Source organism: Solanum verrucosum, unplaced genomic scaffold (assembly GCF_900185275.1).
Source record: "Solanum verrucosum unplaced genomic scaffold, falcon-dt-bn FXZP01000115.1, whole genome shotgun sequence".
NCBI lineage: Eukaryota > Viridiplantae > Streptophyta > Magnoliopsida > Solanales > Solanaceae > Solanum > Solanum verrucosum.
Genome location: NW_026020680.1, coordinates 1,626,334 through 1,641,553, shown reverse-complemented (window position 1 = coordinate 1,641,553; position 15,220 = coordinate 1,626,334). Strand labels below are relative to the sequence as shown.

At 31.8% G+C, this 15,220-nt stretch overlaps 1 protein-coding gene across 3 annotated transcripts; it reads right to left on the bottom strand.

The window, feature by feature from the left end:
* Nucleotides 1-6,537: 6,537 nt before the first annotated feature.
* On the bottom strand, nt 6,538-10,395 carry LOC125812149 (cellulose synthase-like protein D4). 3 transcript variants are annotated; one of them, XM_049491633.1, is made up of 6 exons: nt 9,968-10,395; nt 9,402-9,779; nt 8,524-9,328; nt 8,030-8,437; nt 7,601-7,935; nt 6,538-7,530 (listed from the first exon to the last, which is right to left on the bottom strand). In XM_049491633.1, the coding sequence occupies exons 1-6, from the start codon at nt 10,393-10,395 to the stop codon at nt 6,558-6,560; spliced, it is 3,327 nt and encodes a 1,108-aa protein (XP_049347590.1). In that variant the 3' UTR covers nt 6,538-6,557. The 3 variants fall into 3 exon arrangements, with proteins under 3 accessions (XP_049347590.1, XP_049347591.1, XP_049347592.1); XM_049491634.1 differs by having other exon boundaries at nt 8,524-9,296; nt 9,499-9,779; nt 9,968-10,343; XM_049491635.1 differs by having other exon boundaries at nt 8,524-9,296; nt 9,968-10,240.
* Nucleotides 10,396-15,220: the final 4,825 nt, after the last annotated feature.

Genomic DNA, 15,220 nt, shown 5'->3' with positions numbered 1-15,220 from the left:
CTTGTCTATCAATAAAAATTTATCCATTAACTAAAAGATTTCATAATATTTGTGGTATATTATTATATTCATATGTATATAGTTATTGTTTAGAATTTATTTTCATATATTAATATCAATAAAATTTTGTTTACTATATTTATTATTTGTATGATCGTAACTTATCATGTTCCTCTTTAAATTTGATGTTAGTTTTTAAAAAAAATTGTACTTGTGAATATACACATAACAATTTTTTAATATTCAATTAATGTAATACACATGTGTAAATCACATAGTTATTGATTAAAACTAAGTCAACTAGAAAAATAAAGAAAGTATAATCTTTAAAACATTGTTGAACCTGAATTCGATATCTATTTGAAGGTGAAAGTTATTTTTTTTAAAAAATAAATCATCGCCAAATCGAAATCGAATCTGATAGAAGGGAGTTTTATCCTTTGCCAGTGGCACCATGGTACCTTTTGGTTCTTTGAGTGTCATTTATTTATTTATCTACATCTTACATATATATACACTTGCTAGACATCGGAGCCCGTGTTAGCTCGGGCCCAATATATATCATTTTTTGTTTCAATTTATTTAACAAAGACAAAATTAAAGAGTTAATCAAATTTAATATTAATTTAAAATAGTTTAAATTTTTAATTATTGTTAACTATGGTAAAAAAAAAAATTTTATGTCTTTTAACATTCTAAATTTTGTAATATCTTTTACGCAATTTTGAAATAATAAAGGTTATTTCTTCTTTCTCAATTTATGTGGTACTAATAAAATTTTGAGATTCAATCAATTTTTTTGTCTTTAAAATATTCTATTGTTAATTACTGTAAATTATTGTATTTTCTAAGTAATTTTCAAATAATATATATTATTTCATTTGTCCAATTTATGTGTCACCGATAAAATATGAAGAGTTAATCAGATCTTTTACATATTTTTATATCTTTTGAATATTTAAGTAAATAATTATTGTGATTTATAATATTTTATACAATTATTTAACAAAAAATAAACAACAAACAAAACGAATTCATTATAGGAAAATTACCAAAGCATCCTTGAATACATCAATAATGGGTCCCACTTTTTGCTTAAAAAAATATGCATATTGGGATATTTTTGTCCAAAGTGGAAATAGAATAAGTATAAAGCATTAGTCTTTTAAAATTTTAAATTGTTAATTCTTATTGTATGATTTGTAATATTTTTACGTCATTTTCAAATAATAGAGGTCATTTCTTCTTTCTCAATTTATATAGTACTAAAAAAAATTTGAGATTCAATCAATTTTTTTTGTCTTTGAAATATTTGTAGTTGTTAATTACTGTAATTTATAGTACTTTCTAAGAAATTTTCAAATAATATATATTATTTCATTTGTCTCAATTTATGTGTCACCAGTAAAATTTGAAGAGTCAATCAGATCTTTTATATATTTTTGTATCTTTTAAATATTTAAGTAATTAATTATCGTGATTCATAATATTTTATACAATTATTTAGTATAGTAAAATAAATTTAAAAGAAACAAACAAAACGAATTCATCATAGGAAATTACCAAAGCATCCTTCAATACATCAATAATGGGTCCGACTTTTTGTTTTTAAGAAATTGCACATTTGAAGGATATTTTTGTCCAAAGTGGAAATATTGTGTAAAAATGTGAATTTATTGTGATTTTGAATGTTTTGTGGGGTAATAGGACGCACGCAAAGTTAAGGCGTCTTTTTGAAAATCTGGGACAACTTCAAGTATCATTTAATGTTTTTCCTCAAAATCTAATTTACTTTCGTAAATAATGTTTTTTCTCAAAACCTAATTTACTTTCGTAAACTATGTGTCAGATCAAAATCAGATTAACAAATTCAAAAGGAATGAGTAATAAATAGCTCATACAATGACATATTTATTATTTAACTAAATAATAAATATGTAACTAAAAATCTTGTTAGCTTTTGATTGAAAGCTAACAAGATAGTTACAATGTAACTAAATACTTTATATATATTTGCATTGTGGCTTATTATATATATATATACATCAAATTTCAATGGGAACTTGCGGGTGGCATGGTACCTCCATGGGCCTGAATAGATCCGTCCATGATAATGGCACCATGATACATTTTGATTCTCTAGGTGCCATTTGTTTATTTATCAATATACACATCAGATTTCGATTGAAATTTGCAGGTGACGTGGCACCTCTACATGCCTTAGTTAGTAGACTCGCCCCTAATAATAATCATAGAGCAACTTTCATATATAGCAAACACAAAATTTATATTTGTATGATATAACAAAGTTTGTATAATTGCGCTTCATAGCAAACATAAATATGTATATTTCGCTATACATATACAAAAGAAAGCAATTGTATAATCTGTTTTGGTATACATATACAAAAAAATCAATTGTATAAAGTAAGAGAGGCGAGTGAGCGAGCGAGATCTGGGAGAGGGGAGAGAGGAGAGAGGGGAACGAAAATATATGTATATATACAATTTTCTCTCGCTTTATACAAACACAAACACACTTTATACACTTGCGTTTGTATAAAAAACGAGAGAGGCGAGGGAGAGAACGAGAGTGGCGAGCGAGATTCACCAGGAGAGAGGTGAAATAGCAATAGTTTGCTATGAGGTACAATTAAATCAAACTATATTTATAACATTTAATTTGAATTAATAATTTGCTATTATATACAATTTTCCCATAATCATATCATATATCATCATATCATATACTCCCTCTGTCCCAATTTATATGACTCACTTTCCTTTTTAGTCAGTCCCAAAAAGAATGACACATTTTTATATAAAGTAACAATCTAACTATAAAATATCTATTTTACCCTTAATGAAATGATTTACAACCACACAAATTTATATCATTCATTTTGGACCACAAGTTTTAAAAGTCTTCCTTTCTTTCTTAAACTTCGTGCCGAGTCAAAGTACCTCATATAAAATGGGACAGAGGGAGTATTACTAATCATACTATCATTATGTATCATCATATATCTATATCTATCTATCTATATTACCTTAAAAGCATGAACTCCTAACTTGAATGTTAAATTGCTATAATATCCCTAACTTAGGTTGTGACTTTTTCGATGAGTTGTGACTTTTTTCAAAGGGCTGTGATTTTTCGATGAGTTGTGACTCTTTCAAAGGGTTGTGATTTTTCGATAAGTTGTGACTTTTCCAAAGAGTTGTGACTTTTTCAAAGGGTTATGATTTTTCCAAAGAGTTGTGACTTTTTCAATAAGTTGTGATTTTTCCAAAGGGCTGTGACTTCTCCAAAAAATCATGACTTTTCAGATAAGACATAGAAAACATTTGTTCATACTACCCTTTGTTGACTATAAATAGAGGGGCTCCCGCTCAATTTTCCACCACAATTTTTTTAATCTTCTTCTTGTATTTTTTTTTTTTTTTTTTTGTGATTTATTGTCGTTAAGTGAGTTTGAAGTTTAGCGGAATATGAGGTACCACTGTTCTGATGAAGTAAGTCATTCTATCCTAAGAGGGTATATTCCATAACCTCGAGTACTTGAGAAAAATAATTTTGATGATATAATAATTATTTTTTCGCTTAATATATACATTAGTATGTAATGTTCCAATATACGAAGTTAACATGATGTAGTCTAAATTCATTTGTTTTTGTTAACAATTTCTCTTGTGATGTAGATATATGCTTCTGAATATCTTTTTCCAAAATTTAGAGAATTGTCACGATTTGTTTTTTATGCTCAAGACAAAAGAATGACTTTATTTATCAATGATATTTATGTGATTTAGACTCTCAGGAAGTTTGCTTCAAAATAGTTATTACTATATAAACATTGTCCTTTTGTTTTACTTATTTACTATTTCTTAATATTTCAGTATTTTGGACGAAGAAAAGTTCATATGACTTGTAATAACGCCAATTGAAGTTTGTATTAGTTTAATTTTTATTATTTATTTAATAGCTAATTTTATGATATAAATATTTTCATTAATGCAAATATATATTTATATTTGGGTAGGTATTTGTATTTAAATTAAGGGAAAATGCATAAGTACCACCCCAGCCTATGCGCGAAATCCCAAAGACACACCTAACCTTTACTAAGGTCCTATTACCCCCCCCCCCCGAACTTATTTTATATGTAATATTCTACTCCTTTTTGGCCTACGTGGCACTATCTTGTGGGCCCAACACATGTTGACAAAATTTTCAAGGATAGTGCCACGTAGGCCGAAAAGGGGTAAAATATTATAGATAAATTAAGTTCAGGGGGTAATAGGACCTTAGTAAAGGTTAGGTGTGTCTCTGGAATTTCGGGTATAGGCTGGGGGGTACTTATGCATTTTCCCTTAAATTAAAGTATTATATATGTCACAAATGTATTATCCAGTTAACAAGATCTTCTAACTTCAAATATGTTATTTTAAAATGTTCCGAGTTTTTTTTTTTTTAAAAAAAAAATCTCACAACAAATGTGAAAATATGTGAATATATAAAATGTAGATTTTTTTTCACATGTTCATATGATATCTAAACAATTTAACGGGGAATACACATGCAAAACACATCTGGTTATATGACAAGAAAAATACAAAACAAATAATGTCCATAAGGTAATATTAGTGAGATAAGACTAACTACATGATTGAACTTCATCAAATTAAAATAAATATATATATTATTGCATTTAACTAATAAAATTTTTCATTGACTATCTTCATAGGTTTGCGTGAATAAGAGATATATATGACGATCCACATTGAACATTCACAAAAGAATCTGCAATATTATTTTTTGCTAAACTTATTATTCAAATCTTTGCATAAATAAGCAATACTATTTACTATAACATATATTTTTTGAAGGGAAATTGTATGAAATAGCAAACTATTAATTCAAATTAAATGTTATAGCCATAGTTTATTTTAATTGTAATTCGTAGCAAACATCCCATTTTTTCACCATCTAATTCGGTATACAATTAGCCATTTTCGATATACAATTAGCCATTTTATACATTCGGTATAAAATGTGTTTGCGTTTGTATAAAGCGAGAGAAACTGTATATACAAATACAAATACATATATTTTCGTCCTATACACTTATAATTATACAAATACAGATCTTATTATACAAATTACAATGTAAATGAATTTATACAAAACTGAACAATTTGTATAAAATTGGATGTTTATAGCGAATTATACAAATCAAAAGCTCCATAGCAAACATAAAATTTGTTATGGAGCTCAATTATGCAAACTATAGCTATAACATACAAATATGATTTTTATGTTTGCTATATGTGAAAGTTTTTGAATTGGTTGACACGTGCGAAAAAACTAGTATTACTAAAAGTGGAAAGCTCCAAAATGAAAAGTTGAATTACCATTTTATCCCCACACTTAATTAAAATATTAAAAAATATAAAGAATTTAATTAATTTAATTATTCCTTTAAAACCCAAACATGATGAATTTGAGTAAATTAAATCCAATATAGTCGAGGTTCATTTAACTAATAGTTCATTTACTTTTAATATGACAATGTTTTAGACTTTTAACATTCTCTTTGAATATAGGTATAATGCATTAAGATTAGAAATTAAATCTTTGTTTAAAAAAAGAAAAAAAACATTTCATAATAACTTTGGTCTTTTCTACTACTTCAAACATCTTATAATAAAGTGAGTCTCTTCCACTTCTCCTAACATCTCATAAATAATTTGTCTTTTTTACTACTCCTAACATCTCAATATAAATAAGTCTTTTTTACTATTTCATTTGGTTAGAATATCCACAATTTCTTGATTCTTTTTCTCCACCATCTTCAGTTTTAGGTACTTATAATCCCCATTTTCTTTTTTTGCTTAGTTTCTTAATATTCATATGTTTGAATCGAAACAAGGTTCTATGACTTATAACCACGCCTGGATTGATCATGATGCGATTCAATATATGCATCAATTTAGTTTTTATTTTTCATGCATAGTAGTTAATTTTACAAGATAAATACTTTTTTATTACAATATGTATTTATCTTTAAATTAAAATACTATATAATATCACTAAAGTAACATCAAATTTTGCAAGAATTTCTAATCTCAATTTATGAGTTTGTTATTTCTTTTCTATTATATTGTTTTGATTTTTATTTTGTAGCACATAAAAAGTACTAAAAATATATCATTTGTAATATAAAATTTATTTTAAAGTATTTTGAGATAAAATGTGCATCAATCTATGAAATAGGAGAACAAGCAAGGAATTAAGTAGGTGCGTAGAAGATAACATAGACATTAACCATAACATACAAATAGTGTAAAAACATAACAATCTTTTTTCAGTAGATACAGACAGACTAACACAAATTGTCTAATTTCCATAACCAAACATTTTTTAATGAAATTTGGATGGAACCGCTCTATTTATTTGTTTTACCTAATAACTCTATCAAAAAATGGAAATAATTTACATAAATTAATTTGCAATCTAGTTACTCTAATATGCAACATATTTGATTTAAATTTAGTTAAGGAAATTGAAAGCCACCACCAGCAACCCCTTGTACAGCACCAGGACCAGCTTGTGGGTTACCAAAAGCTATCCATAGTAATGAGATTGTTATTGCAATGAGACCTGACCAAACAAACACAATTGTGGGTGTTTTTCTTCTTTTACCCATCAGTCCTTTAGCAAAAGGATACAAGTGAGCCAACACCCAAAACGCGAAAAATGCACCACCAATGAATTTTCCCCATTGAGGTACAATGGCGAATATCGCTCTAGAAAATGCAACAACAATTGCAATTATGTTAACCATACCAATGACGATAGGCGGTATCATCAATGGTGTCCATTTCACCATGTACAATTCAGCATACGCTTCATCAACGTCTTCTCTAACGGATTTAGATGTGGGAGTAAATGATGTTTCACATCCCATGAATACTTTAAGTAGACCTAGCACAACAGCTGCAAGATGAGAACTAGTACCTGAAATAACCCAAAATTGTTCATTTCTCCACCAATCCTCTAAAGCAACCCCTGACCATTTTACCTCTAAGATAGCTGAACCAATGATACAGATAGATATGGTTAATAGATATACCAGGAATGTGACGTTGAAATTTTGGACAATGAATTGACCGGATATGAGGCAGAGTGCAGGGAGAAAACAGAAGACGACGAGGAAAAATGAAGTGAAAGGATAAATGCTAACGTTAAGGTAAGCAAGACGTTGGAGGAATTTGAGTTTTCGTGATGCAATAATTGCATTGTTTTTTGAGTAAAAGATTTCAACTGAACCTATAGCCCAACGTAGTACTTGATGTAGTCTATCTGTTAGATTTATAGGAGCTGATCCACGGAATGCATCGCGTTTGGTGATGCAATATATAGAACGCCATCCAAGATTGTGCATCCGGTATCCAGTAACCACATCTTCCATCACTGAACCATAAATCCATCCCATTCGAGTACCCCATTCTGTATTTTCTTCATACCTAATTGAAATGAAAGTTGTATAAAATGTGTGAGGTATAAAATTCAATACTTTTGAGTTAGTTAACTTACCAACAAGATATAACAGAGACTGCTTCGGCAACGTTAGTGGCATCAAGTGGTTCCTTTGGGGTTCTAAGAACACCAGGAGGTCGTCCAAACTTGACAGCAGGGTGATCAGCGATAGGACGACCTTGGAACTCAGCAATTGGAATAGATTCAGCTAACATTGTGGAGTTACCAAATTTCTTAGTTAGTATATTCACATCGAAGTCATAATCAACTTCTGTGGCTTTCAATGCTTCAGCCTCTGCATCTTTCTGTGGTGTCTTATCTGGTTTTGTTGGTTCAAATCCATAAAGTGCAAATCGCCTAAACATGCAGCCCGTCCCAACGTACATAGGACCCTATATATATATACACATAATGGATGATCAAGCATGTTTAATATTGTTTTTTTTATCTATGAACATGAAATTTGAATAGAGTGGTTATAATTACCTGTAGACCATCAAGGGCGCGCATATTTCCATCAAAAAACACAGTGTTGTGATTGGCATAACGATCAGAGGGATCGATTCCTTCAAATCGTTGAGGGAATTGAATAAAACATATGTCTTCTCCACCTCTGTCCATCATGAAACACATGCCTTCACGAATAGCTAAGCAGTTGTATATATAGTGATCATAATTAAGGTTGAGTATGAATGCACCATTAGATAAAATGGCAGAAGCTCTTACTAGGGCATTCATGGCACCTGCTTTTTTATTGTGATCATACTCACGTCTCTTCTCACGCGACACATACACAAACATTGGAAGCCTTATGTCCACGTCCGAAAAATCTAATAGCTTATCTTGATCACCCCCTCCCATTAGGGGATCACTACTTGGGGGTTTCAACATTACCTTTAAATTACAATTTCATTTATGTATGTCAATATTTGTAATTAGGATTCAACAATTATGTACTACTATTTGCTTGAGAAAGTAACCTGAAGGATCCCGGGATGATCACCATTGCGATGATCCCTGCTGGGGATAGACCATGAGCCAGGCCAGTGAGTTCCATCAGCCATCCAAATAGCCTTTTGCACTTTGATTGCCTCTGCAGGATCAGTCTCATTCTCTTTCATCTGCTTTAACATCTTCATTTCTTCTCGAGCATTAAACGCGTCTGATCTCCTTCTTATTGAATCTTGCAGACTGTTTATTCTTACCTTAAATTCATCATATTCTCTTTTTACCCTTCGTCTATCTTTGACGAAATCACCTCTCTTCTTGTTCTTTGTAGGGTCTCCCTTGAGGAGAAAATAGGCTTCAGGATTCCTAGGCTCAATAGCATGTTTCCTGCAGAATGGTACCCACAAATCAGCAAAGCTAGTAGCTTCTGCCATTGCCTCAAATGTTAGAAGGGTACCGCCATCGTCTGAGACATAGCAAGCTAACTTCTCCACGGGATAGTCAGCTGCTAAGATGGATAGGACGGTGTTGGCTGTGACAAGGGGCGGCTCTTTCTCTGGATCAGCCGTTGATACAAATATATCAACTCCTGGTAGATCTGACCTACCTAAAGGATTGGATGGTGATGGCATTTCAAATTTCTCGCGTAGTACCACTAGGTCAGTAGACCGATTAACTGGCGATATCCTGGGCATCTGATCCAGAAGCCATGAAAATGCAAACCATATTTCACATATAATTGACATCACGTATAACCACATTGCCTCCGGGTTTGGATGTTGTATTCTCCATGCCAAGAAGAATCCTAGTAGTACTAGTCGAATAAAAATTAGCAACCTGTACACAAACTGCAATACATTAAAAATATATGTACAATTATGTTTACAAACACGAAATCAAAACTACAAACCTATAAGGGCTAATGATACCATGTGACATTGGCAACACCCTACTGAGGGGTTTCCAAGGTATATCAGCAGATGTATCCAACATGGTCTTAGGCATACTTCTATCACCATCATCTCCATCCCTATCATCAGGCCAATAAGCATTTCCATACCCGTAAGTGCCTTGTGTCTCGAACAACCATTTGTTGTGATCAAACTCTCCATTTTGATTTCTCCTAATCATACCTTTCGAACCATCTGGTGCCGGTAATGACAATGCTCCATTAGAAAAATTTGGGATCTCGTCATCAAGATCCCCTACCTTGTAAGCTTCTTTGCAACCGGGGCACAGACCAACGTCTTTTTGCGCATCCATGTAACAATCTCTACATATTTTGAACCTAAACACAAAACAAACACATCAACTTTGAGGAATCTTAGTATCTCAGTTGGTTGGTTACTTGAACTTTCACCCACTAGGTGAAACATGAGTTAGATTCCCCTGCCCCCAATTTACACATCAACTTGTACCTTATCAACATACTTGATCTATTCAATTCAGATCGTTAATTATTACCTAATAAATTACCTGCATTCACATGGGATGACATCATTACCCCTTTCATCTTTCATGATCTTTCCATCACAAGCAGGCATGGAACATGATGATCCTTTGGATCCAGCCATTTGAGGATGATAAACTTCAGATTCAATGATCTTATCCATAAGATGTGCGCGAGTGACGCTGTTGAATCCCCCTGTAAATAATGAATTAGAAACATATTGCTCTTCTGCTTTAGCAGCAATAGACATATCCATTGGCTGATTATCAGGTGTAGGCGGGATTTGTACAGTATAATTCATGTAATCTCTTGACAATTCACCCGACAAATCAATGTCTTCTCTAGACATGCTAACATATCGTCCACTAGACGTTCTACGTGCAAATTTTACTGATTGTGCACTTGAACTTCCTTTACTTGTCTTCTTCGATGGTGCAGCCATCAAGCTTGCCATTTTAGCTATGTAAAAAAAACTAGCTAATTTATTTTCGCGAAAAAAAAAGAAAGAATTGTGTGGTCTTCTTCTCAACTGTGACAACAAATGTTCCCTTTCTTCATCATAATTTTTGAAAATCACTCTTGCTCTTGATCAATATTGCTCAGTATTTTTATTTAGAGTACTAAAAAGGAAAGAAAAGAAAGGTTGTTATTGAATTAGTTCAATTTACTTAACTAATCAATATTACAATTTTTTTTTGTCTTCACTAATTCTCCGGTTAATTCGAGAACCAATGAGAGGCATACTAAGCAAAGAAAAACTAGTGAGTATTAATTTATGGGGAGGTTGAGAAGGTGTTTGATTGGATGAAAGAGAGTTACGCGCGCTGAAGCGAAAATGTATAGAAAATTGACAATTAAGTAGGAAGTTATAGATCGAAATGAGAGCAGATAGACATAGAATTTTAGTTATTACTACAATTCTAGCGCTTTTCAATAAAACATAAAATAAAAGTAGTTCAAAAACATTTTGTTACCAATGTTTTTTTCATTAGATAAAATAAAATAATAATATTATCAATGTTTTTTCATTCTATACAAGCTAGCGCAAACTGTTTAATTTTCATAGTTGAACTTTTCAGAATGAAAGTCGAAAAGAGTCGCTCTATAATTTTTTACCCAAACTCCATAAAAAATTATAAAATAGAAAAAATTATTGGTAATAAGCTTTGTTCGCTCATGAGACACTCTAACTGTCATAGAATACTGAAGTCTTCTGTTGAACTAGTCCAAGATCATCTACTAATTCTTGTAGCCATATAGCCTCTTTCACTGATTTCGTAATTGTTATAAACTTAGCCTATGTAGTGGACAAAGCAACAAAAGATTGCAAAGTTTTCTATTAACTATATGACACTATTAGAAAGAGTAAAAAAAATAAAGAAACCTAGATTCACCTACACAAGAACCAGGTTCTTTTTGGATTATCAGAAATAAATAGTAACAAATGTAACAAAGATTTAATGTGGAAAACCTCCTTGCTCAAGGGAAGAAAAACCACGATCTGCATAGGATTTCACCAAACTTAACTAACTTCAAAGAGCAACTTTAGATTACAACTCTATAATCAATGGGACTAACTTTAATACCTCACCTCACCTCAACTGTTTACTCAAACTGTTCAATGATTTGATATAATTGAATACTCTACTCTCCAATAATTCAAAACCACTTCTTGTTACAATTCTTTCTAACGATTAACTATAGTCATTTTCTCTACTCTCCAAGAAGTCAAACCCACTTCTTGTTACAATTCTCACAAATTCTCTTTCATACTTAGAACAATTATCCCTAAACAATAATTCTAAGATGAAACAATGCAAACTAAACTTTGAAAAGAAAACCTAACTCTAGTTCTTCTTTCTTTTGCCGTCTGCCTCTTTTCAGCGCTACACGAGCTCTTACTGCAAAATATTCTCGATTTATGATTGTGCAAAAAGTTGTGATTCTCTTTGTCAACAATCCTTTTATAAAGGTGGATTAAACCCCAGCTGAATCATACAAGGAAAGTTATTTTTTCTCCTCAAACTTTTCTTTCCTTATAAGGAGTCTTCTGCACTCATTTTCCTTATTTAGGAGTCTTCTGCACTTCTTTTCCTTAGTTAGAAGTTTTTGCCTTATAAGGAGTCTTCTGCACTTCTTTTCCTTATTTAGGAGTCTTTGTCTTTTAAAGATTTTTCTGCACTTCTTTTCGTTATTTAAGAGTCTTTGCCTTTTAATAAGGTTTCTTAGTTCCCATTTTGGTTTTGCTACTAGATTGTGAACCTGGTTCACTTTGTCCGATTTCTTAGTTCCCGCATTGGTTTTGCTACTAGATTGTGAACCTGACTCACTTTGTCATTATCAAAACCTATTCAGAAAGTTGTCATGTCATAAAAAACATAACCTGTCAAAGATCTTGATTCTCTTATCTAAGCCTGCTGCATAATCTAAAACAACATAACTTACTACTGATTCATATAACTTATCTAAGCAAAAAGTCAAGCCCACATCTGCCGTTCTCTCTTCAAGTCTGCTTTTTCTGATTCTTTCAACTCTTCTGGAAAAGCCTCCTCAATTGCCTTCCATAATCCTTGTAACACTAATGACAATCTCATTATAATCTTTCACGACTGAAACTAGATCCCCCATTGAATTTCTCTATTTCATACTTTGTTAGAGATGATGAAGACATTGTAATCCTTGGTTATGTGCAAAAATCCTAATCTCTAATATCAATTGTATGAAAATATTGTTGGCTAACTAGCATACAATCACACATAAGAATATAAAGAAGGAAAATGATACAAAGATTTAACAAGGTTCGGCTAGGCCTAATCTTGGAAGCAAAAGTAGAAAGTTATTCATTATGAAAGTAAAAAAAGTATACAATTGTAACATCTCAAAAATTTCTAAGCTAAGACCTGGCTCATTCTATAACACCTCGTAACTCTACTATTAAAATCGGAATCGTTCATTGTAAGTATATGAGCTTGAACCGGGTAATGTTCTACTTGATCATGTATGTTAAGGTCCTTTACAAAGTGTATCAAGGGTATCTAAAGTGATCTAGGGTCATAAGGGTCCTCAAACACCAAGCAAAGCCAAGTTCAAAGCATTCCATGTTGACTAAATTCTCACATGAGTTCATATTAAGGTCAACTTCAAGTACTCATATTTCTCAGCATATAATGAATTCGTGGCCAACCCGAGCTAGGAAATTCGTGCAGGTTGCCTACTCAATCGGTAATCCGCCAAATGGATTGGCGAATCACTGAATTAGTCCGCCAAAATGTTCTGAAAACCTTAAGTCTCTATCTATTTGGGTGACCTAAAATATCATTGGGTGATCCACTGACTATTTTCGGTGAGGAGACCTCAGATCACCGATTCAGCTAATGGGATTCATTAAAGGGTTGTTTTCTTTTATTTTTATGGTCCTCTTACGTTCTCAGAAGGGTATTCTTGATTTTTTACCTCAATAAACCTCTCTAAGTTTATCTTACAACCTAATAACATCATTATACGTATAGAAACTCTCAAAATCCTCAATTCTCATTCCTCCAAAGATCAAGAATTTCAAGAAAGAATTTCTCAAGATCTAAAGGCACCAAGTTCAAGATTCTCTTTAAGAATCCTAAGGTTTTCAATCCAAGATTTTTCTCCACTCTTCTTCTCCAAGAATACCACAAGGAACACAAAATCTAGGGTTTCAAGTCTTTCAATCAAGTTTTTTTCAAACTTCTTCAAGAGTTTTGTTGTTAGAGGTATATAAGGCTATTCATAGTATTAGACTGATTCATCCTCACGCCCTACATCTCAATTCAGTCAGTAGCAAGTTGAATCTAGGGTTTCATCCTCAGTTTATGAAATTCTTGAATATGAGTTATGATCTTGTACCGAGTTCTGAATCCTTACATTATGAGATTTGAAATATTTTATGCTTTGAGATTCTTGAATTTTTGTTTATGCTTATAGTTCTACATGAACCCTGTTTATATTGAGTTTCTTTCTAAAAGTATTTTCGTGCCAATATTCCCTTACATTTCTTTTGAGGATTAAAGTGAGTCCAAGAGATAGTTTTAAAACATTATTTTCAGAAAAGTTCAAGGACTTGGATGATTTCAAATGTATTATTTTTACATTGAAAAGAGAGTACGATTTCCAAAAGAGTATAAAGAGTTTTCAAACAGATTTAGTACAACTTAGTTACCTCTCAAAAAGGCCTTTTGAAAAATTATCTCAACCCAAGAGTACTTTTACGTAAGCATACAGTTATGTTTTGGGAATAGTATTGAACATCAATTTGGGGTAAGAGTTCAGATAACTCAAACTCCATAAGCTACACCACCATTATAGATAGGGCCTCAAGAAGGACTTTTTAGTAGATTCAACAGTTCAGTTGCACCCTATACTCCAGCAAGGTATAGGGCGACTCTGTCAACGTGGGTAAGATGTTGTATCATCATGAGACTCATAATGATGGTTATCGGTTAGAGAAAATCCACAGTATAGTATATTTTATATATACATTTCAGTTTAGTATTTACTATTATTGCATCCCTACAGTAATAGCTTAAATGATTTTCATCATGATTTATACTATATTTCTGTTGAGTAACTTTCAGTTTAGTTATTTGTTTTATTCAGTCTTACTACATATTCGTACATTCAATGTATTGATTTCATTCGACTTGCATCGTTTCATGATGTAGATTCAAGTACTTAGGATCATCAACAGGAGTTCCGTTGAGATCATATCATCCGGTCGTCAGCTTTTAGTGAGGCCTCCTTTCTTTTGGAGGACTCTAATTTTATAATTTGTTAGTAATAGCGTTTTGAGGTGTCGTGGGTCTTGTCCCGACACTTATCTTTATACAGTAGAGGCATCATAGATAAACAGTCTTGGTCAGTCTTGCAGTATTCAATTTCAGATGTTTTATTTAAAATTTTATGTTTAATATTCAGTACTTAGATATCTTTGAGATTTAATAAATTGTTTTTAAACAACTTCAGTTTTTATGCTTGTATATGCTTGAGGTAGTCTTCCGCTTAGTAGTCAGCCAATACAAGAGTTTGCTTGGGGACCAACAATGGTTCTCAAGGTCGGCCACATTTAGGGTGTAGGCCCGAGGTGTGATAACAATTCTCGAGAATCCCCAACTACATCCTTATATATAGAGCTCAAATAGTCCAAACCTATAAGGAAAACATTCTCTCAATCCTAGAAAGACAATATATTTCTTTCATAATCTATTATGACAAAGGATCTCCTAAATCAATACAAATTATTAGTATTCTTA

Bases quoted from the DNA above. Each gene is read 5' to 3' on its own strand.
- LOC125812149 (XM_049491633.1), bottom strand. From the start codon at position 10,395: ATGGCAAGCTTGATGGCTGCACCATCGAAGAAGACAAGTAAAGGAAGT. The intron at 9,780-9,967 runs GTAATTTATTAG...TTTTGTGTTTAG, and splicing joins GTCATCCCATGTGAATGCAG to GTTCAAAATATGTAGAGATT. The intron at 9,329-9,401 runs GTTTGTAGTTTT...GTTTGTGTACAG, and splicing joins GGTATCATTAGCCCTTATAG to GTTGCTAATTTTTATTCGAC.